The sequence below is a fragment of the Drosophila eugracilis genome, unplaced genomic scaffold, assembly GCF_018153835.1.
Source record: "Drosophila eugracilis isolate 14026-0451.02 unplaced genomic scaffold, ASM1815383v1 contig_2154, whole genome shotgun sequence".
Taxonomy (NCBI): Eukaryota; Metazoa; Arthropoda; class Insecta; order Diptera; family Drosophilidae; genus Drosophila; species Drosophila eugracilis.
Window position 1 is genome coordinate 5,095,699 of NW_024573038.1, and position 24,046 is coordinate 5,119,744.

Sequence of the window (24,046 nt, forward strand, 5' to 3'; positions counted from 1 at the left end):
TGGCGGGCTTTCTGCCGAACAGCGCGCGTTTTTCGCTTGAACTTCCAAGCTTGAGATGGAGTTGGAGATCATTTCCAGGTCTCTCTCGTACTCTCCATATACTCTAAGTTAAAGTATTCAAGTTTTAAGGAGGATTTGGAAAAGTCTATCGTTAAAATGTTATTAAGAACTGAAGAAAAAGTCATAAGCAAAGGCAAAGCCTCCTTCAAAATCTTAACAATTAAAACTCCATTAGTTTGATTCGCCCAAAGATTGGCACCAAAATATTAACTTCACTTCCTCGATAAAGAAACTATTTTTCTAAAGAATAGGATGATCTTATATAACATTCAATTTCAAAATCTTTAAGTAGTTCAGCAATTAACATCATTGATGCTAAATCTATCAAAATAAGATATTTAATAGATAGTTTTAAACTGTAACCTCAAGGGATACATTTTAAAAGGGGACTTCAAGCTTCGACTTCAGAACCAGATCTTTCTTGTTAAACTCTTTTTCTGGATTTTTTTTTTGCTGTTCTTTTTTTGGCATGCGCTACAAGAACGAAGCCCAAACATGAAACCACGGCAGAAGGAGAACGAAGAAGGCCAGGAGGAGGCGGAGTCCAAGTCGTTGTGGCTAAGGCAGGAATTAGTTTCCGGTGCCGTAGTAAAGATGACAAAAACAACACGGCGGCAGCAAAAACGGCCGAAAGGATGCAACGGAAGCGGCAAAAGCCGCTTGTCTCTGAGGCCCCCTTTATATATATTTTTTGTTATTTTGTTGTATTTTATTTTGTTTTTTTTTTTCTTTAAGCCAAGCACGCGAGCCAGAGACACCTTGCCATCCGCTCGCTCTCACCAACACAGCCGCACAGACACAGATGCATCTCACAGATACTCGCACGCACACCAGCGCAAGGCAGCAATGGATGCTGCAACCACCAGCGGGAAAAGCAGCAACAACATGTTCATTCATTCATATCCAGCCCACGACGCGCTCTCTTTCGAGCTCTCTCACGCTCTGCCGCTGTCGCTGCCGGTCGTGCACAGGAAACAAAAAGGTTTAAAATAATTTTGATACAATCATATATTTTAAAGTCGATATTACATTTAGGTTACCTTTTGAATGAAGTTTAAGGGTCAATTAAAAAAATTTAAAGCAAATTATTTAGCATTATATTGTTTTAGTATTCAATTCTTCCAAATAGTCCAAAATATATTATAATTCTTAGATCTTACATTCTCTCTCCGTGTACCGACACGCACGCACCGGCAGCGACGCGAGCAGCGGACTTCTCTGCCGGCTTCAGCAGCTCTCGTTCGGCGTTCGCTGTTCGTTTTTGGATTTTCTGTTTGATCAGTTCGAAAAGTGAGTTGGTCGAGCGAACAGCCATTTGCCGAGAGCAGCGGAAGCGAAACAAGACGAGACGAGTCGAGACGAGAGACCAGCGGTACTATAGAGTAGTATACGATCCAGGAGCGAAAGACGAGGCCACCGGAGACAGCGACGGCGCGACGGGTGTAAAGTTACTAAATAACAAACGAACGACCAGAAACTACCGATATATATTGTAGTGCCTGAAATATCCAATAATTTTCGAGTGACATTCGCCACAAATCAATCGATCGTTCGATTTGAAACCTGATTTGTAGAGTTCGTATCTGCAAGTGTGTGTGTGCATGTAAGCCATGGGTTCTGGGCGTGCGAGCGAGATCGAGCGAGAACACTGATTCGATTCAATTCGATTCGAATTCAATTACAAAATTCATTGAGTGTCAATTACAACCGCAAAATACAAAACCACACGCACAAATCTCAGGAGGTGATTCCGAGATCCCAAAGATCCCAAAGATCCAGATCCAGATCCACATCCACAGCCATAAATCATGCCTACGACATTGATGTTGCTGCCGTGCATGTTGCTGTTGCTGCTGACCGCCGTTGCTGTTGCTGTCGGCGGCACGCGACTGCCGTTGGAGGTGTTCGAGATCACGCCGACAACATCCTCGGCGGACAAGCACAAGACTCTGGAGTACACAGTCTACGATGCCAAAGATATTTCACCAGCAGCAGGAGCTGGAGCAGGAGCAGCAGCTGTAGCCACCAGTACAGTAAAGCCTGTAGCCGAACAACTCACCGTCGTTAGCATTTCCACGACGGCCGCGGAAAAGGATCTCGCCGAAACGCGGCGACATGCGCGACAAATGTTGCAGAAACAGCAGCAACATCGCAGCATCATCAGCAAGCACGGCGAACGGGATCTGCGCATCCTTTACCAAGTGGGGGTGAGTAACTAAATTCAATTGATTAGCCTGGCTAATTACAAGTTGTGGCTCGTGCAGCAACATGTTTGCATTGATCTGGGCAACAACTAAAAAAAAAAACATACAAATAAAACCAACAACTGGCAATGGCAGGTTGCATAATGCAGGCAACAACGTCAGCAGACACCTGTTCAACTGGTTGCCATTTGTAAAATGCCCACGCCAGCAATATCAACAGCGGCAGCATCTACACAGAAAACAATATCGATTGATTAGATAGATTCTCTAAATGAGTTACTCTCTAAAAGGTTTAAGGTTTATGATGTACCGTAGAGAACGTAGGACCAAAAAAGTCAAAATAAGGCATATTTAAAACCTAAGAGTTACTAAACATTAAGGCTGCCCTAAATCAATCAAAAACCATCTGCGAAAAGCACTCATTTTCCTTCTCTGTATAGCAGGTTTTGCAATGCAACTTTTTTGGGCTGGGTCCGAGTCTTAGTTTGTTGTTTTTATTTTTTTGTATTATTTCTGTTGTTCAAGAAACTCTGTCTATATTTAGCAGCCGCCCTATAGCCATTACACTTGACACCCACAAAACCACTAACCATATATCAGCACACGCATATGGCACATTTAATTGCAGCGGCAACACTCGCTCTAGATGAAAAATGAAAGTTGTTTGCAGCCGCCGGCGAGCTCAACACACCAACTGAACAGATCTGTCGCATTTGATCAATTAAAGTGGCAATTGCTATAACCGAACGATATGAGCGATACCAAAACCAATTAGCCGGCCGGGTCAGGAGTTCAATGCTGAGTATTCATGACTAAGCCACGGTCCACCGAAAAGTTCTTGCCGTTATCTTACCCCATAAATCCATTACAATGCGAATTCAGATCATAGGTCAAGTCGGCTGTTCCATTGTTCCCACTCCCGATCTGGCCATAAATCAAGTATCCATTCATAGACTTAAAGGAGGGAGTAGTTTTGCCATATATCATGTATCGGATATCTATTATGTCAAATGTCATATGACAAGAAAAAACACACGCCCTGAAAATCGAATTCTTGCTTGATGTTGCTACGAGGCCAAGGCGTGAAATATCAACAGTAATCAAAAGCAAAATATTGACAACATACACACAAGTAAGCAATGGGGTAGGGCAGCTAAAAAAGGTTCGAATTGGAAATACCTAATAAGCTCTGCAAGTATTGGTACCTAATAGTAAGGCATTTGGTTAGATAGGTTTGAAATGCTGACTAAATCCAAGTCTCTTTCGATATCAATGAGGGACATTCCTCTTCCCAGCCGTTAGTTTGTGAGATTTCAATTCGGCAAAAGTGTAAAAAATCAAAAAATATTATGGTAGATATTGTAGAAGGAGTATAGTATAGTATCAACCAACATAAAATCCTTAAAATTTACTCCAGTTATGTCCACTAGACGGAATACCCCCTAACCTTCTTTCAAGCCAAGGGAATACGGTTCGACTTGGTTCATAAATTTTGAAATCCGAATGTCTGCAATAAATTTGGAACGCATATAAAAAAAAGCATAACAAAACAGCATCACAACACAACACCTAAAATAGACAAAACCAAAAAAAAAAAAACGAAGAAAAAATTGAGCAGTGAATTCCTGTTGTTTGGAAACTTGCAATAAAAACGCCTTATTGGAGAATAGAACACAACGGAATAGATCCACAAAAGGCTATGAATGAGCAGTCAGAAGGAGAGGGAACTAGATGGACAGAAAGAGACAGGCGCAAAAGGCAAGAAAGAGGGAGGGAGCGAGGAAGGGAGGCAGAGGAAAGTTGATAGAAGAAAACAAAAAGTTCCCATGCTTAAAAGCGCTAAACATTCAGTTCCGGTATTTAAAAACGTTTTCAACAACAACGACTGAGACGGGGCGAGAAAGAGACAGAGAGAGACGACAAGATCCGTGGGCAGGGAGGGAGGTGGTGAAGGGCCACGGGGAAGACCTGAATGAAAGAAAATTCATGAATGAAATACGACCACGACGACTACGAGAAGTCGATGATGATGGTCATAATGATGGTGGTACGGTATGGTATGGTATGGTATAATGGGTGAAATGTTTGGTAGGGAGAGGGGCCATGGGGTGGTGCATGTATGAGTGGGTACAGTGAGAAAAATCAGTCTTTGAAGTTGTAAATTTAATATTTATATGATAGCAATGGGATATTACAATGAAGAAAATGCGTATTACATTACATTGAACTTCATTTTAAAACCAATTTTATATTTATCATTGACAATATTCATCCATATTTTCTCTCACTGTACATGTGTGTGTGAATGAATGAAAACGTAAACGCTGGATGAGCAGAGCGCTGCCAGCAAATGCTACGTCAGCGACTTCAACTTCTCGCTTGGCTGGGCAAGTCAATCTATGAATGAATGAATGCCAAAGCGACAGACCGTCCAAATGTATGAATGGCTAAAGCCAGCCATCCAGCCATCCAGCCAGCTAGCAACAACAACTGAGATCAGGCAATTTGTTGGCCATATACAAACAGATCAGCCACGCATATTTGGCCTAAACAAGTCGATGTGTGTGCGCGTGGCATGGCCAAAAGCCAAAGAGTTGGAGGGGGGAAAATGGGTAGCGGGGCTTTGGAAATGGAATATCAAAAGAGTCTGCCACGAAATTCCAATTGACTGAGAAATGCATAAACAAATCAAGCATAGATTTCCTTTTCTGGCTATTTGGCCAAGCTAAGTTCTGGTGTTGCAGCCAGCCAGGTGTGAAAATGCTTTATAGGCCACAGACCAAACATAGAAACAAACAGGCCAACTGTGCGTATGCTTAATGCCAAAGCATGCAATAAATATTTATGAAAATACTTGTTTTTATAACAGCCACACCTCTAATAGTAATTTATGGAATTTTTATGCTAATCAATACATCCGATATGTTTGACATGATTTGACAATTTTTAATTCAACCATCTTCGAACGAGTTTTGTGAATCGTTGATCTGCTTTTGGTTAATTTATGTTCATGAGTTTCTTTCTGTTCACAGAAATCATCAATGGAATCGACCATCGGATTTCTAGTGAACTTTGTGATGATTTCTTGATGGGAGATTCTTGTGAATGATTTTTTACGCTGGGAACTATCGTTAATTTAATGAAAAGTCAACGTTTGCTGTTCGGGGAACTTCCACTGAGCCTTCTAATTGATCAATCACTGAATCGGTCTACTTCTATAGAATAGATAGATCATATCTTTATGTTCCTTAATTGGTAGATGACTAAATGAGAGCTTGGTTGAAAAACTATGCAAAATATATTTTAACAAATTCACCCTATAAATCATTGAAATTCCCTTCTAAAATCATTTCCATCCCAACATAACACTTTAATCCCATAATGAATCGAATCGCGCTTCTCTTGATTTCGCATATCATGTTTTCATAATTTCAATCTATGCTTTTTCCCCCTATGATTGGAATTTTTGTTATGCTAAATATAGAAATTATTCAATGCGCGATTCAAAGGCCAACAAAATATAATAATAATCATCATAAAAAAGACAAACAAATATTGAAAGAGAGTAGACAGCGATGACAACAATAACAACAACAACAACAACAACAATGGCTATATATCGGTTAAGTGTGTCTGGGTGGCTCAGACACCGATAGGCGCGTATATAAAAATATTTGCATAAAAAACAAGCAAGCTGGCAGCAACAGCAATTATTCACCTAAAAAAATGCCCAAGTCTACAATCTCGGAGAGCTCCATTGAGAAAAATGCCCCAACAGCGATAGCAGCAACAACAACAACAACAAGAACAACAACCTGCGTCCAACGGATGCTCGGATACCAAAAAACTAGTTTGCCCACTTTTTTCCCTCGACTTCTTCTTCTTCTACAATATATACTTTGTTGTTGGCGCGCGCGCCAAGTCAACTTTTATAGATACAATATATATATATATTTTCTTATATGAATTAACAAAAAAACACAGTTTACTAAAGTCACAGTCGAAGTTTTTAATACTCTATAAGAAGGTGATTTTTTATAAATATTATGTTTAGTTAGGAAACTATTAAAGTAATCAATATAGATGAAAAGCCTTTTACGTTCCAAGTTTTTATGATTTAAGGTTATATATTTCTTTCCCATAGTTCGACTTTAAAATCGTTTTTTATTATATATTTCTATTTTAAAGTTAAATCTTAAAACTCTCATTTTGTTACTCCAGCTTTTTAAAACTATAAACAAGGATTTTTGGAACCATTTATGAAGATATAAAGAAAAATCCAATGACTTAAAGCCATTTAAATTATTTAAAAACTAAATTTATAGAAATTCGTTTAATACATATTCATACATCTCAAAAATAATCCAAATTACCTCAACAAGACATTTATAAAAAGGCCACTAGATTTTATGTGAAAACAATTGCCATGGACTAATTATTTATTTGTCAGCCGTAAGGTCAATCTTTCTATCATGTCCAGACCCCCATCCTCTCTTGATATTGTTGATTTATAAGATCTTTCATTCCGATGCCCCTATTGTTCGTTTGGCTGTCTTAGCTTTGTGCCACTTTTCGAAAAGCATTTCTCTGTCCGCTGCTGTTGCTGCTACTGCTGCTGGCCAAGGCGGAAATGTGGCTTGAAACACTTCCGCTTTTGCTGGCCAAGAAGCGAGTGAAAGAGACCTTGTTACAGTTATTGATGGACACGTTCCAATTTCCCAGATCCAGCGGCGGGGGGAAACTAGGGGCTTTTTCCGATCGTGTAAGTGTGCTAATTACGTGCCCAAAGGCGCAATTTGTTTACAATAATATCAAAACAACAAGAAAAACACAAAAAGTAAAACGATGGCGGGGCAAAAAACACAAAAAAAATAAATTAACCATAAATAAGCAAAGCAAAGGCCAACAACGAATGCTCGTCTTCGCTTGTTGTTGCTTTTCATTCATAAAAACGCACGCAGACGGGCGAGTAAACAACAAATTGGAATGGGTATTGGGTGTTACAAAGGGGGGTTAAGCAGGCAGTCCGGCAATGGGGCGTGGCACTTTGAGTTGCTCGTAATTATCAGACAAAACAAGCGAATGACCATTTCAAGCGTTTTGCTAGCGTTTTGCGCGCTTTTTTTGCAAGAAAAACAAATGAAATACAGATATATATATAAAAATATATAAACGAGGCAAGTAAAACAGCCAACAGGCAAAGCCTGTTTACTCTAAAAGCCGGGCAACTTTTCATTTAGCTAGCTGTCCATTCATTCATTCATAAAAATCCCCGCAGCAACACCAGCAAGCCCAGCAGCAACATCAACAAGCCATCGGCATTGTAGTCAAGATTTATTTATTTGGCGGCAAGCGCGTAAAAGGAGACAACAGCACAGCACAGCAGCAGCAGCAGCAACAGCAACATCAGAAGTAGCAACATGTTTATAGCCCGCCATATAGTCGGCAACATTTTGCGGTTGTCTTATTTCTTTTTGGCCAAGGCAACAATTACAATGGCCAGAAAGCCGCAGCACAACACAGAAAAAAAAGCCACAAACAACTATGCCACGTTGTTGCTGAATGAATGAATGAATGAATTACTTTTTTCCGTTCCGTTGTGGCAGCAACAGCAACAACTTCAGCAGCTGAGACTGATTGTGGTTGGGTATCAGGCATTGGGGTATGTGGAGTTGAGGATGAGGATGAGGATGTGGATGTGGTTAGTGGATGTCCGTGTGCGTAGACGTTCATTAATTGTGACGATCAACAAGCTACGCAAAAATCAAGCAGCAACAAAAAGGGGAAGTTGCTGATGTTGTTTGTTGCTGCTTCAGCTGCAATTGGCTGCCCCCAGAGAAACCAGTTTCCCAGCAATACCCTTAACAATCCTTGACAAGCGAGAGGGGTATTTCGATTTAACGATGAGCTTAGGATAGGAAAAGAAAACTAAAGTTTAAAGTTTGTTAATGGATGTATTAAGAAGAAAGTTTAAGTTAGTTTCTTGATAACTGATTATATTTTAAATTTAAAGAAATTCCTTAAAAGTTTTCTCACATTCAGGGTATCTGAGCTTCTACCACTCCCCTTTTAGCTGACATTCTTATAATTTTTCTGCTGTTGTCTGTTGGCTTTTGCCCGCTTCCTTTTGGAATTTCTGCTGTTTTATGAATGAAAATGTTTTTTCTCTGCTTGTTTGCGGTTGGGGCATGCTTCCGTTAAGGCAATCCACAGAAAAAAAGAGAGAAAAAAGCCCAGCAAAAGTGGCACGGTCAGTCTGCGTGCCCCTGGCGATTCCTCGACTTGCCTATGCAAAGTATTATTATTATATATATATATATGTATATAAATTCATTTTTCTGAGGAGCCGGCAGTACACAAATCTTTTCTACTTCCGGCTTGGGCTGGGCTGAATCTCTCTAAGAGCTCTGAGCCTGAGAGTTTTCACTGGAATTCTCTGGAACTCGGAATCGGACTTGGAATCGGAAGGTAGATAGTGACCTAACAACTTCCGTGTTACTTCCGCCTCTTCGGCTCCATCTTCCACTTCCGTTTCTAACAATTTTAATTGAATTTTCGTGTAAACACACCAACTTGAGGCAATATACGAGATGGCCAGACTTGACCAGAAACTCGGGATGGGATCAAAACTGAGGCTGAGCCGGCATACTTCCGCTTACTCCGGCCACATGACGACGCCAGATTGCATAATTCTCTAGCCCAAAAACAAAAAACACAGAAGAATAACCCAAAATCGGAGTCGGGGAAAAAGAGAGGAAAAACAATGTGAAAAGGAAATGTATAGAAAAATCATTAACGCACAGACAAAAGATAACAGAGGGTAGAGGGGATAGGATATAGCGGAGACTACCTGATGGCAACACACTTGTGGCAGGCGGCAGGCTGCTGCCATCCATCCGTCTCGTCTAACGGTTGGAAAATCGGAAAAATCTCCGGCCCGGACGCTGATCGTCGTGTGTGCGTCAACGCCCTCATGGGAACCGAAACCCACGAAAGAAAACTACTACGGGGCGGCGGGGGGAATGAAAAACTCAACCAACTGTTGCCGCTGCTGCACCGGGAAAACTCAGACATCTTCCGTTTGTTGTGTGGAAATTTATGTCATTGATTGTCCTTCGGTTAGGCAGTTATTGATAGCACCAGATGAGGGCCAAAAACGCACAACAATGGGCAGCAGGTGCACTTCGGTTACATGGCCCTATTTTGCAAAAGTCATAGTCAGGTTCATGTGAAAGTGAGACTGTTCTGAATACAGAATATGGTGAACTAGATGGACCAATAAAAATTAGATTTAAGTTGTTTGATGGTTCTATATTTTTCTTAGTTTTGATCTTAACCTTTTGATTTCAGTTTAAAGTTTGATAACTGGTTTGCTTTAAGTATCAGAAACCAGAAAGAAGTCAAACCTTTTGTAATATTTTCTACATTTTCATATTTTAGAAGGCATCTATCAATCTTTCTTACAAAAAGTGATTTTTTAAACTTAAATCCCTTTAGAAAGCCCTCGAAATTGCCTCCACTGCCTTTTGCCATTGAAGACACCTCACATCCGTTGCGTCGAGTGGCATTCCCGGCATTCAGGCAGCCACATGAGGCATGACAGCAATGAGGCTAGAAGTAGCTCCAAGAATTCCATTGAGGGGAGTACCCCGTGGCAGCCACCCATTTCCCCCTCCCGCCCTCTTTAACCCATTCAGCCCCTTCTGGAGGTTGTGTGCGGGGTTAATTTGATTCAATTAACGAGATGGAATGGGAGAAGGGTTTCTCTTTTGCAGGCGGCTTTCATTGAAATCAAAAGTCACAAAAGTTTGTCAATGCTTGCCGCATCACGTTGCAGGGTCCAGCTGCTAAAGAATGGCGAATGTGGTGGTCAGACAGGGGGGTGGGGGGGGTAGAGAAAGGGAAAACTGTTTCCATTGTCTTTGGCGCGTTCTCAACTTCCGTTGGCACTGCACTTTGACACATGAGGCTAATTGTTTGACTGCTTGGGGAGCGGTACACGCGTGCTGCTGATGGAGATCGGGCAAATTATAAAGTGTGGCAGCAGCTTGGACTCCCTCCCCACTCCTCTCGCACTACTCACTCCACTTCTTTGGGGAGCTGTTAAACCGGAAATCCGGTTGCCTTCTCTCCCTTCGCGACGCCCTTCTTGTTGTTTGCTTTTTTCCTCGCTTTTTTTTTTGTGTTGGCCGGGCAAAACTTTTACTACTCTTCCAGCTTCTTCGCCAACACAGAAACTTTCGAGTTGTTTATAAGTTGATTCTACAAATGCACAGAGAGAAATTTTGTTTGGTTTGTTTTTTTTTGTAAAGGAATATTAGAGAATGAACTGGTATATGGCCACAGCAAGCGTAATTTTAAATCATATTTGGTTTAGGAATATTGATTCAAACATTTGAAGTATAAAAAACAGAAGTTTAACATCTTTACAATACTAACCAAACACGCACAGATTTTCTCCATCTGCACTGATTGTGAGCTTCGCAGAGATGAGCTGATGGCATTGGAATGTCGATGAAGCATGTCTTCTTTGATATGCTGCCCCTGCCCTGTGATTTGCTTATCAATATGTAAAATTTTATACGTATAACGGTGATGTCTTTGAAGTGCCATTTCCCGACACAACAAGACAGCAAAAAAACAAAAAACAAAACAGACAGAGAGAGAGAAACACTGAAGGGGAAGAAATCTCAATAAACATGCTCGAATTTCAAAGAATTTCTCACGCTGCTTACTCAACGGATCCCCCTTAAAACTCCACTTCTGGCATATCCTGTCAGGGGTGGATTGACAATGGTCTGATAGCTGCCCCCTTAAATCGAAAAAGAATCTCAGCAATGCCCGAAGCTCCTGCTTGAAATATGAAAAATCAGAGTGAAGACAAATTCGCTCGTCGAAAGGGTTAAGGACTTTCGGCAGGTGCTACGCTACGTCAAAAAACTGGGTCAAAAATGCGTGGGAAACGGTGGAACTCGCTAAAAAGGAAGTTCCGGAAGCGAAATTATAAGAAAGAAAAAAAATACAATCAGGAAGTAAATAAAACTAATAAAGTGTATAAGGAAGGCAGGCAGACGACTTCCGGGGGCGACTAAGACAGAGAAGAGTAGAGAATTGTCATAGAGTCTCTCTCTCCTTGGCTCAATCGAGCAAAAAGGTAAAAGGTCAGACAACCTGTTCCGGATTCACTTCCGCTTCGTCTACGGCTAATCCCTTTTTGAATATCGCATTGTGTGCGCCAGTGTGCGTGTGCACACACTTATTTACTTCCTCTCAGTTGCACTAAATCACTTCCGGACTTCCGGTATGCGCTCTCCAACGAAAGAAAAAGGACCTCAACGAATGACCCTTAAACAGCTCAGGTAGCAGCAGGTGCAAGCCGAAAAAAACCCAAAAATAATTTGAATAAAAATCAAGAAAATAAAACGAAGTGGAGAGCGATAGAGAGAGAAATGAAATTGAAACCAAACAAAAGGCGAAAACCCTCGACAAAAAGGGATAACACACCGAGAGAAAAAAAACACAAGGTGCGCGACAGTTCCACTTAAAAAATTGATTGCTTTCGATAATTTCATTGGAAACCTGTAGTCGTTGTTGTTGTTGCCGTTGCTGTTGCTGTTACTGTCAAGCATCACTAACAATAAAATCGAATGATAGAAAGGAATCAGCCTCTGGAGTGGCATCCTCGAGAAGCACCCATCAGTTGCTAGTTGTTGGCTTTTATGTTACGACCAGGACCCAGCACAATGCATAAGTTTTTATTGGCCCCAACTTGGGCCAGCAACAACAGGGCCCAACTTTCTGGGACTCTTTGTGTGTGTTTGAAGAATTCAATTAATGAAATGTATTTGCCGGAGAACAAACAAACAAACAACAAACAAACACCCAGCTAAGATATCCTCCGGCTTAAGTCGTTGTAGTTATGTTAATCAAGTTGCCAAGATTGTGTTGACACAAGCGGCTATTATTGAAGGGTTCGAGGCATTCCAGGCTCTATAGAAGTTTGCCTTTATGTTTTGTTTATCATATGGTAATTTGGCAAATAATCAAAGGGAGCATCAAGAGGATAATAATAGGCTTTCGAGGCTTAAAATCAGCTCTTAAATAACGTAAATCTTATTGATTTCTCAAATTTGAAAGCATTGTTTTAGGTTCCAATATCTATAAGAAATAATATACTTTCCAATTAGTTAGTTAGCATGCATTCTAACAATTTTGCATTCTTTTATTTTCCAGGACTCCGAAGAGGACTTGCCCATCTGCGCACCAAATGCGGTTTGCTCCAAGATTGACCTGTACGAAACCCCTTGGATTGAGCGCCAATGTCGCTGCCCTGAATCGAATCGCATGCCCAACAATGTTATCATCCATCATCACAGTCATTCGTCGGGATCTGCGGATTCCTTGAAGTACAGGAATTACTTCGAAAGGGAGAAGATGATGCAGCACAAGCGAATGCTCTTGGGTGAATTCCAAGATAAGAAATTCGAAAGTCTGCATATGAAGAAGCTGATGCAGAAGCTAGGAGCCGTTTACGAAGACGATATAGATCATTTGGATCAATCGCCGGACTATAATGATGCTTTGCCCTATGCGGAGGTGCAGGATAATGAATACCCTAGGGGACCGGCGCACATGAGGCACTCAGGACATCGAGGCTTAAAGGAGCCACCAACTTCTTTTATTGGCGGCTGTCCCAGTAGTTTGGGCGTTGAGGATGGTCATACGATTGCGGATAAGACGAGGCACTACAAAATGTGCCAGCCGGTGCATAAGTTGCCAGTTTGCAAGTAAGTTAAAGTCTTAAATTTGTGATAAAATGATCTTAATCAAATATTTTCCTCTTCTTGCAGACACTTCCGTGACTACACTTGGACCTTGACAACGGCAGCCGAGCTGAATGTGACGGAGCAGATAGTTCACTGTCGGTGTCCCCGGAATTCGGTGACCTATCTTACCAAGAGGGAACCCATCGGCGACGGCAGTCCAGGCTACAGATATCTGTTCGCCTGCTCTCCTCTGACTGTGAGTTCAGAAAGAATCTTTTCTTTATAAACTTAGCTATAATAAAAATTTCATTTTAGCGCCTTCGCTGTCAGCGAAAACAACCGTGCAAATTGTTCACGGTGCGAAAACGTCAGGAGTTCCTGGACGAGGTCAACATCAACTCCCTGTGCCAGTGCCCAAAAGGTCACCGCTGTCCCAGTCATCACACGCAGTCTGGCGTGATATCCGGCGAGAGTTTCCTGGAGGACAACATACAGACATATTCCGGGTACTGCATGGCCAACGATTGAGGTCATCACTAAGGGATCATCATTCCACATACACACACACACTTTGTAAAGGAGGACAGATTGAGCGGGGGGAAGAGCTACTATATAGATATCGACTGAGCCAATTGAGTCTCGCCAAGTTACCAACTAATGAGAAAGGAAAAACGAACAAATGCAAGCTTAGAAAACTTAAAATGCACTTCCACACAAATCATTTTGATGTTTCGAAAGAGCGTGTTTCTTTTGCTACCAAATTTTGGTCATAAAACGTATGATATAAATATTTAATTAGTTTTAAGCAACGATATGTGCGCAGTTTGTTATACAAATAATTTGTAATGAATATTTATGAAAACAAGAACAAAACCTGCAACGAAGGAGGGGCCATTTCCTTCCCTTATGTAATATAGCAACAAACTATACTCGTAATCTAACCCGCATAAATTGTATATATCTTAATATATGTATAACTTTAAACAAAACAAAACAAACAAAAACAGTTTCAGTTATAATTTAAAAGGAAATTGCGTAGAGCAACGCAGCAAAGGTCAAAGAGCAGGATGTGCCAAAAGAGCAGTTGGGGTGCAGTTAGTTATCGTAAGGATATGTCATTGAATAATTCATAGCGAGGGCAGTTCGAAACTGTGGCAACTCTGGCAGCTATTTCAGTGCAATTTTCGTGAGCTACTTCAAGCGAATTCCTTTGAAATTCAGAAATGACTTGCCAAGGAAATTAGAAATTAATTTAGAAATTGCACAAAGGCTTTTCACTCCATGTGTGACGTAAAGTAACCTTCTCTTCCCTCTTACTATCCATATGTACATCGATTTAAGCTACAAGATTTGCTTTATCTTAATACGAGTAACGATATAGAGCGATGTTTGGTTTTGAACACTTTGTAAAAAGGCAAAAAATAAATTTTAATTTATGAAAAAATGTGTAAAATGCTTTTAATTACTTTAGCTTTTTGTAGCTAAATATTTTAGTTTAAGGAATTGCATTTAACAAAATGCCCTTAAGAATAGGCTTTATAAATTTTTATTTACCAACACCAGCATTTTGCCATGCTCATAGACCTGTTTTATGCACACTCTTTTAGGGTTCACTGAGGTCTTAAAATTCATTGCCTACTTTTCGGATAACTATTAAATACATTTTACATTTAATGTAAAAAGCGTTTCATTTGATAAGAAAAGTAGTAATGCAAGAGTTAAAAAGTTTAAAATAATATATTAATAAATTAAATATTTAGAACATTAATAAATTAAAATTGATTTATATATGAATTTTTGCAAAAAAGATGGAGCTACTTAATAAGCAAATAGCAAATCAGTATTTATTTCAACTTACTAACTAATATTACTTGGCTAACTTATATGGATACAAACTTAAGAAGCTAAACTAATTACTGTCTTCACAACGATTTAACACCAACAACAATATTTTCCCTAAAAGAAAAGCATTGGAAAATCCACAACCAACCCATTAATTAGTAAAACGAATGAAAACCAATTATAACGCCATAAAGTTACATTTCATGTTAATAACAGACAATTACAGAACTCAGGACTTGCTGTCTTAGTTCTTAACCAAATTGCCACATGCCTGATGCCTCTATCAAAGTTATTCAACCGTAGAAGTGCTTCCTCTCTCTAAACTCTGCTCAAGCAAAAACAATTAAAAACTAAAGCAAAAGTAACCGTAGAAGCCAAAAGCCAAAGCTTAAGCAGCTGAAAATGCAAATCATTGGACCAATGTTGATTAGAAAGCAGCTGGCGGCGCCTGAAGAAGAAGTCAAGACCCGTCATATAATTAAATAAATACCTCAAGATGCTGGAGAGGTGGACCATCGCTTGCCACAAATTCAATTACCCGCACCACTCCACAAAAAAACAAAGCAACAAAAAATTATCAAGAATTATGTTTGACTTATGAAAAAGAAAAACAATGCGTTTTTCATCCAAACGAAAGAGGTGTAAAAATATACAGTGCGAAAAGCCAAGTAAATCATAAAAACCGCTCACAAAAAAAGATGAGCTCTTTTTTATGGCTATTACCGGAAGAAGTCTGTGGGGAATGGAAGTAATATCCCATTGACTCTACGAGGTTTCAGCGAATGCATAAAGCGGATTTATATTAAGCATATAAGATATCCTCAAAAACATTTAGTGTGCCAACTAATTAGCCAAAGATCTTAGAAAAATGCCCAGGGAAAAGAAGCCGACACAGCAGTCTCAGCAGCCTCAGCAGCTCCAGCAGCCACATGAAAACAGACAGAATGGGCACAGTTAGAAGACAGTTTATAGCATTAGCCCCTTAACAAGACTCAGTGAGGAACGAACAACTAAACCCAAGACACACAGACACTTAAAAACTTTAATTAGAGTTTAAGGAGCTCGGTACATTTTTCATTAGGCTGGCTATAAGAATCGCTCACTTTTTAGCCATCAGACACCGAAATTGCCAACGGTTAGCCACAAAAATAACTCATTGTCGCCCATTTCTCCGCATTGTCCTCAATCTCGATCTAAAGTCGGCAATTTTCACTTCAACATGGGATTCTTGTCCCCAGAAACCTATGTTTTTGGCTCAGTAAAAGTTGAAACTGAGATAATAGAAAGTAACTATAGTGCTCTATATAAGAAAGGCAAGAAAATGTTCTTTGGGCAAGATGGGTAATTTACTAACATAAACGAGATTTAAATGGTAAAATAAAAGTTTCAAAACCCATAAGGTATCCCCTGAGGATCCTCTACTGAACCAACTGAATCTCCAATCTGCGATAAGATATTCCCCAAGTAATCGATCATAGAAATTCCTGAGTAATTATTATTTTGGCGAAAGTTTCAGCACCCATCAAAAACGCAGCGGGTCCGAGTTGACTGACTTTGCTACTGTTGCACAGATGCCGTCGATAACTAATTATTTCCACTCATCTTTCATCAGCAAAAGGAGGCAAAAAGCTGCTAAGGTGTCTGCATTTTCCGAATTTATGAGCCATCATCATCTTCTCCGCTCTTCGACTCTTCTTTAACTCTTCGACTCCCCCGCTATCCAAAAGGCTGGGATACTGAACCTCAGAGCTCAGATGACCAGCCATATATTGATTGATTGGCTTTGATTATTGGCCAGACAGCCGGTGGCTGAAATTTGCATGCCAAAAGCGACGTTGGTAGTAAATATTGGTTGCAGGGTTTTGGGTTTATTCGGTATGAGATTTATATGCATCATTAGAAAATGCCAACCCAGAGCTACCTCATCGCTTTTCTTATTTTCGTAACTTTCCTTTCGCATCATTAAAATGAACCACAACAAATTAGCCGAAAAAAAAAACAAAAACTAAATACTAAGAACTGTCCACAAAAATCAAAAACTTTGAATACAAAGTTGCATGTCTTGAAGGAAAACTTTGGCACTGAAAGAAAGGGTGGAATTTTTTGAAAGGTAAATATAAAAGTTTCATTTAACACATAAAAAACTATTCAGCTGACTTTATTCTCGTATCTTCTTGCATTTTTAATGGTTTTTAAAATATTTAATTAATTTTTATTACTCATTAAAAATGTTTATAAAACTCAACACACACCTAGATTGCCTTCTTGATTTTCCCAGTGCAGAAAGAAATTTCTTTCGTGTCCGAAAAATTTCTTCATTTGCGGGTCACTAATTAGACGCGATTTGTTGGCCCGACCTGACATGCAATCTCCCCCAAAGAGGAAGACACCGAGCTGGGAGTTGGGGCAAGTTGGGACAGAGCCGGCCCTTTAAATGGCCAACAATCTGCATAATTATGCGTTGTTGGTGGAAGGTGCTTATGCAGCTCAATGAATTTAATTGAGCAACATTAAGCCCGGAATGGGTTGAGGTGGGAGGGGGAGGGATTTAGTCTCTCTCGCTTATCAATTTCGCCTGGGAGAAATGAGAAAATGTGAAACAGAAGCGCTGAGCTCACTCAAATATAATTATTCTTAATATATATATTTACCGCAGTGGGTACTTTTTTGCGGCTCTTTTCACCGTTTTTTACGCTGGCCATACAGGAAGCACTCAGGTGGAGATTTCACCTGTTGCTTAGAAAGTGAAATTTTTGGTGGGATTTTATTATTATTATTTCTATTTTATTTTCTGGGAGTCTGTGAGATAATTTAAATGCGATAAGGCATTAAATCAATGCAATTAGCTTAGCAATTGCTTATTGATATCCGATGATGGCTTGGGGATTTTCGGCTGGACAAATTTCCACCGATCTTAATGGCATTTTAATGGGAGCAGGGTGAAAGTTTATCGATTTATTTTTTGGTAAACTGGCCGAGGAAAATCTGTGATATGCAAAAAGCCTAACACACAACGTTTCTTAATGGCGAATCCAGACAATGCAATAAACTGCAACAATAAAGCAATAACAGTAACAATAACAATAATTGTAATAGCCAAAGTGCAGTGCCAAGTCATCGCCGATTCAAATGGAGATGGAGATGGAGCTGTGGATGTGCATGTTGGCTATGCCAATGGCTATGCCTATGGAGATCGAGGTGAAGATGCAGGCGAGGTGCGGCCGCAAAACGAAAGCCGAAAGATCCAAAGATTCAAGATACAAATCATGCATCACAATGGGCAGAGGCACTGGCATAGGCACATTGAAATTGAAAGTAACACACGACTGCAACTTGATGATGATTTTCTAATTGCACAAAAGCCAAGATGACTCAAGTGCCTCAGCAACAACAACAACAACAACAACCACACACACACACACACATACTCATACAGCTTGCCTAAGCATTTTCCCGAAAGGTGTTAAGTATGCAAATGACGAGCAGCTCTCGAGTTAACATCTCTAAACCAAAAAAAAGAGTAGAAAAAAAGCAGTCATGTTGTAATATTTACAAGCAAACACATCATGATCCGTGTGGGCGGGGTCAGCGCGCCTTTTTGGCCCAAAAGCGAGCGGTAAAAGTCGCCAGCGATTTTGACCCCACAGCCCCAAAAAAAAGCAGCAGCAGATTCGCATCTTTCAGATACTTTTACATGTACTTTCTCTACTTAGAGTTTGGCTGGAATCGCACAATTTTTTTTCTTTCTCCTCCTCCTGCCTTTTAGGCCGCGCCTAATCGGAATTTGTGCGCAGGCGATGAGGAGGAGGAGGAGAAGAAGGAGGAGGTGGACCCGGAGGAGGAGACCCCAAGATCACCGGAGATCAGTGGCAGCGACAACGCTTTGATGTTGTAATTAACTTTCATTAGACCCAGCAAACAACTCCGAGAATTGCAAGTTAACAAAAAATTATCGCAAAAACGTTGCTAAAAACTCAAAGAAATCTCTTCAAATTTGGAACTTCCGTAAGCGAATCTCGCATTTAAGTCTTTTTAGTTGGTTTCCTTCCCCCTCCCTCTGGCCATTTTCTTATTTGGTTGGTTTTTTTCTTTTTTTGGCACTTCCAGGTAGAGGGGCAAACTAAATTTCACTTTCGCTACACAATATCAACAGCGATTTAAGTGTGTGCTATATTTAAGTATTTACTTGGCCAACAATACAAAAAGTGAGCTCAACAAAAGACAAATAAACTTTGGCTAGAAATACCCTGGAAGTGCAAAAAAGGGATGAAGGCGTTTGGGGATTAACATTGGGTTAGAAAAAAATGATATAAAAAACTATATTTATTGAAATTTAAGAGCTAGATTATCGAAATTATTTAGTTTAGGTTTATCTATTGGTAAAATATTTATTACAAATTATTTACTGCATTATTAATTAGGAATGATTATAATTTTATGACTTGTTTGAGTTAAAGAAAAAGAAAATCTTCCTAAACTCGATCATTTTGGATTCATAATCCTTAGATTAATATCTTTAACACTCTTTTAATTAACATTTTAGAATGTCAATTGACTTACAGGGTATCATCTAGTCTAAACAGAAGTAATTCGTTTCCAGCCAACTCCTATTTACCTATTCAACTATTTCTTTTGGTCATGCGAATTCGTTTTCAAAGGCGCGTTGATTGTTTTTCCTCCCACCTCCCACCACACCACCGCCCCCAACCTTGCCCAAAAAGAAGTCAGGAAAAAAAATTGGCCAAAAAAGACAAACGATCCATGGGAAAGCCGCAAAAACCGAGATTCAAGCATTCAAATAAGATGCGGAGAGACTTGAAGTATTTGCCTTGATTCCGCTCAATTGGCAATTTCGGAAAGAAAGTCCCCCATGCGCGTCCAAATGCGAATCCGAGTGCCGCCGCGTCCGAGAATCCCGCTGAGCTGCACTTTTTTGGCCAACCGAAGCCACTTGGCCAGCTACTTGACTACCCCAAAGATCGTGTCCAAGTGGCCCGCTGAGTAATTAATGACACGAACCCCGAAACTTCTTCTTTTTTTTCGCCCACCACCACGTCCTCTTCTAATTAAATAAACAAAATGAGTGCTTGCGAAAATTTTTGGCAAAAACCCCTAGGAGATAAACCCATAAGCTTCTTTGTAATTAAAATACAACTTTCCATTTTAGATGAAGGTTAGCTTGATTTAAAACCCAAGCATTGGAACTTTTGCTTAGGTAATTACAACTTACAACTTATTCTGAAATTTTCATTACAAAATAGGTCATTAGGTCATAACCACCTATGCAAAAATATTCAAGAAGATAAATTTGCAAGTCTAACGTTTACTTTCCTTTTCAAAAAGCAAAAATCTTAGCCAAAGAAGGAAAAAATCACTTGAGGAAAATCCAATTAATGGAAAAAAATAACCATTGACAGCAGCGGCAGATGAAGAAAAATACTACAAAAAAAAAAAAGAAAGAGCACCGAAGGCAGAAGGAAAAATATAATTTAGGTGCAAGAGAAAATTCAAGCGCATCATGCGAGCAAAGGTTTTTCCCCCCATCACCATTGCCAACCCATAGCATCTCATACCCATCCTCATCCCATGGACTGGATGACAGAAATGATGATGAATACGCGTTGGCAGCAGCAGCCAGCCCAAAAACCCCGCTTGGTCCGCTCTACCCTCTTTCCAGTAGTGGATATGGCAACAAAGCCGCAGACATCATCAGCAGTTTTAACGGCTGCCAAAGTTGCCAACGCTTCCAGCTTGCGGGTGTTGCGGTGGTTTGTTGTTATTGTTATTATTGTTGTTGTTGCTGCTGAGGTCTGTCACACCATCATCACTGACTGACAGACATGTGAGGAAAGGTCTACACAGGCAGAATAAATCTTAAACAAGGTCTTGAGAAGTTAGAGTTCAAGGTGGAAGTTAAGACAAATTTTTCAAAATTTTACATAAAACACAAAATTTATAGGGAAAAGGCTATTACTTGAAAATAAAATCCTAATCATTTAAAAATGTAAACATTTTCTTCATAATGTTGTTTTTAAAGAACTTAAAAGATGAAAAATAAAATACTTTTGAAGGAAATTCTTAAATTTTAGAATAAATATATTTAAAATTGAATTTTTCCCGACCTCTTACAAGCAAAGAATTTTTACAAAAAATAGCTCAAAGTATTATCCCAGTGTACCTTAATAATATTGGGTGTATCCAGGTGAAGTTGCCTTTGCAATTGCACTTAATGAAGCCGCTTGCAACACGAAGCTTGCAGCAAGGAAAACTGAAAAAACAATGTCAGCCAGCGAGAGCGCGAAAAGTGTTTTAATAATTTAATGCAAATGCACAATAACAATTGGCCGACACTCTCTGGCGCTTCCCTCATAAATATAACAATTTTCAAAATACATTTTTAATGAACTCATAAAAATCATTAAGGCCCATGGCATGTTGTCAATCCTTTGTCTCGATGAACCTAGGCTGTGTGGTCTCGGTCTGTGGATGGTTGGGATGTCACGGCAGATCTTGGCAGATAAGGCAGATGGTGAATGCCAGATCTGTTTTCCTTCACTGACAGTTGCAACATGCTGGTATTACCAGCGATAGGATCTGCATTTCAGGGGAAATTAACTTTGAAATGCGATTTGAATTGGGTGCCTGAACTGGCGGAAAATGTATGCAGAAATTAGGGTTTTAAAATGGTAGATTATATCGTGATTAAGTGGAAAACCCCCCTATTTAGTGGTGAATAATATGCAAGCTGTAGTTACTATACTTAAAATCATGTTAAAAGTTGTTTATAATTATAGGATTGATCGAATTCATGCCAAAGTTAAGGGTTTAAAGGGGCGATTTATCGGATTAAACTGTTTAGTTAGCAAGTTGTAGTATTTAAATGGAGAATAGATAATTAAGTGCGATTAAAGGGGAAAAATAAAGTTATTAACATATTAATTTCCTAATAAATAAGCTAAGTAAAGTTAGTCTTGACCATTTCACAGATATTTCAAACGAAAATTCCCACTAATCTAGTCACCTTAAAGACAATTCCCTCCTAAATACCAAACTAACTCATTTATAAATAATCCCCCAGCTACCAGATAGTCGATTAATCTTCACTAATAAATCCGTGATGAATGTGAGAAAACAATTTGGGATTATGGTAATTCCGGCAACAACCTTTCACCATTAAACAAATTTATGCCGAGATACCAAAGACAGCGATGATGCTAAAAGACCATCCTTTTTTCCATGGTTTATCCATTCAAATGGGTTTCAGCAGAAATGTTTGAGAAAATTAAATCAAAACATTTGGACAGCTTCCTTTGGCACATTTACAAAATAAAATTGGCAACCGCAAGCTGAAGGAAAAACTGTAGACTGAGGACAAAACCAAACAGCCACAAGAAACGGACCAGCAAAGAGCCATAGAGATGGATGAGGGTGAAAGAAAGAAAAGATAGCTACCAATTGAAGCTGAGTTTGAACTATAAGCAAACTGTCTTGGGAGGTTAGCGGTTGGGCTGCTTGGGAGGGGGTAATTAAGAGCGTGGGACGCTGTAGAAAAACCACGGAAAATATGCGTCCAACTTGGAAAATAGAAAACTGCCAGAGACAGAAGACAGAAGGGGGATGGAAAAGTAAAATCAAGAAATATGATAAACATGCGAAACATTTTTACAAGCCAATTTCGTAGAGCACTTCACCAAAGATTGTGTTTTGTTTGTTTCTCTGGAAAAACGGGGTCAGGAAAATCACTTTCATTGGGCTTAGAGAGTTGGTAGAAACTTCTTTATAAAGCCATTTTAAGCCCATTGTTTGCTCTTTAAGAATGCAACGCAAAACGAATGTTGAAATATGACATTAGAGATTGGGAATTGTATTAATTAATTTGCATATAAACCAGTCTAAGTCGAGGTCAGGGCAAAGATATAGATACAGTGTCTATCTCATAAGTTCTCTTTTTCACCCTGGACAGTTAAGAAAGAAAAAAGAAGCATCGACAAGGCTGAAAGAAATGCAAATGCGTCGACGGCATACAAAAGACTTATGGCCGGACAAAAGGCCATGAGTTGTCCAGTTTGTTAGCCAGTTTACTTCACCTTCTCACTGGGTCATAACGTTTGACACCTTTTCGATACCTCGCCTCACAAAAGGTCCAGTGGTCGTCGGTCAGTGGTGCAGCTAACTCAGCTGGGAATATTCAAATATATGTTGGCTTCTAACGTGGAGAAGTATGACCTAAAAAGTTGGAGTTTTCATGAAAAACGAAAGCCGGTTAGCTAGGCACATGGAAAATGCACAAAGTTAAATAAAATGCATAAACAATTAAGAAAGATTTCTTGTTTTATTAATATAAAGTATGCTGATTCCTTTTAACTTGGCTCACACGTATGAACCCATTAGGTTGGGCACATTCCTAAAAGATTTATAAGTAAGTTTACAAGATATTTAAGAAGTTAATATATTATATAATGGTCAGCAGAAGACGCCCTAGAGAACGAGATGGTATTCCTTAAAAATACATAAACTTCTAAACCCGAATTAACTCCACAACCAAGGGCTTCCCCTTCCCAACACTGTAATATAAACAAAGACCCGTGTAATAAGGGTCATCTACAAGCCAGGAAATGACCACTAAAACAGTACTCAGAAAAGGATTTACGATTTAATATGGGCCATAAAAATATTACACAAGTTGATAGCAGCCTTGGGCTGAGACAGCAAACTGCCATGACTTTTTGGACTATAAACCCGAAACCCCGAAAAAGGAGAGCGAATCCGAGAACAACTTCATTACGGCTGACAATGATTAGAGAGAGCAGCGACAATTTGTGTTGCAAGTTTATTGCGGTTTTTGGTCGGTCCCACAAAACTCCCGCGCGAAGGTGATAACTTTCAACGGTTTCACGTTTGAAATTGACTTTGCCGCTGCCTGTTGCAAATGCAGCAGCAGCTACCACTTGGATCTGTGGGAAATTAATGAATTAAGCGGCGGCGTACAAGAAACAAAAAATGGAAATAACTAATGCTCACATTACATTAGGCACTAAACAGAGAGATGAAGGTTGTAATAAAATTATAATAAAAAAAATTTTAAACTCTATATATAATTAAAATTATTTTGTACCCTTTTTATAAGCTTTTTCAATTATGCGTAGATTAGAAAATACAGTTTGAAATTCATTA

At 39.5% G+C, this 24,046-nt stretch overlaps 2 protein-coding genes across 2 annotated transcripts in view; one reads left to right on the forward strand and one right to left on the reverse strand.

The window, feature by feature from the left end:
- Positions 1-24,046, reverse strand: part of LOC108114128 (elongation factor-like GTPase 1) — a 76,000-nt gene that overhangs the window by 12,231 nt on the left and 39,723 nt on the right. The window lies entirely within an intron of this gene.
- LOC108114132 (protein giant-lens) lies at positions 1,322-14,484 on the forward strand. The gene is made up of 4 exons (XM_017224908.1): positions 1,322-2,267; positions 12,498-13,051; positions 13,115-13,286; positions 13,346-14,484. Exons 1-4 carry the CDS (start codon positions 1,869-1,871, stop codon positions 13,556-13,558), a joined length of 1,338 nt encoding a protein of 445 aa, XP_017080397.1. The 5' UTR covers positions 1,322-1,868; the 3' UTR covers positions 13,559-14,484.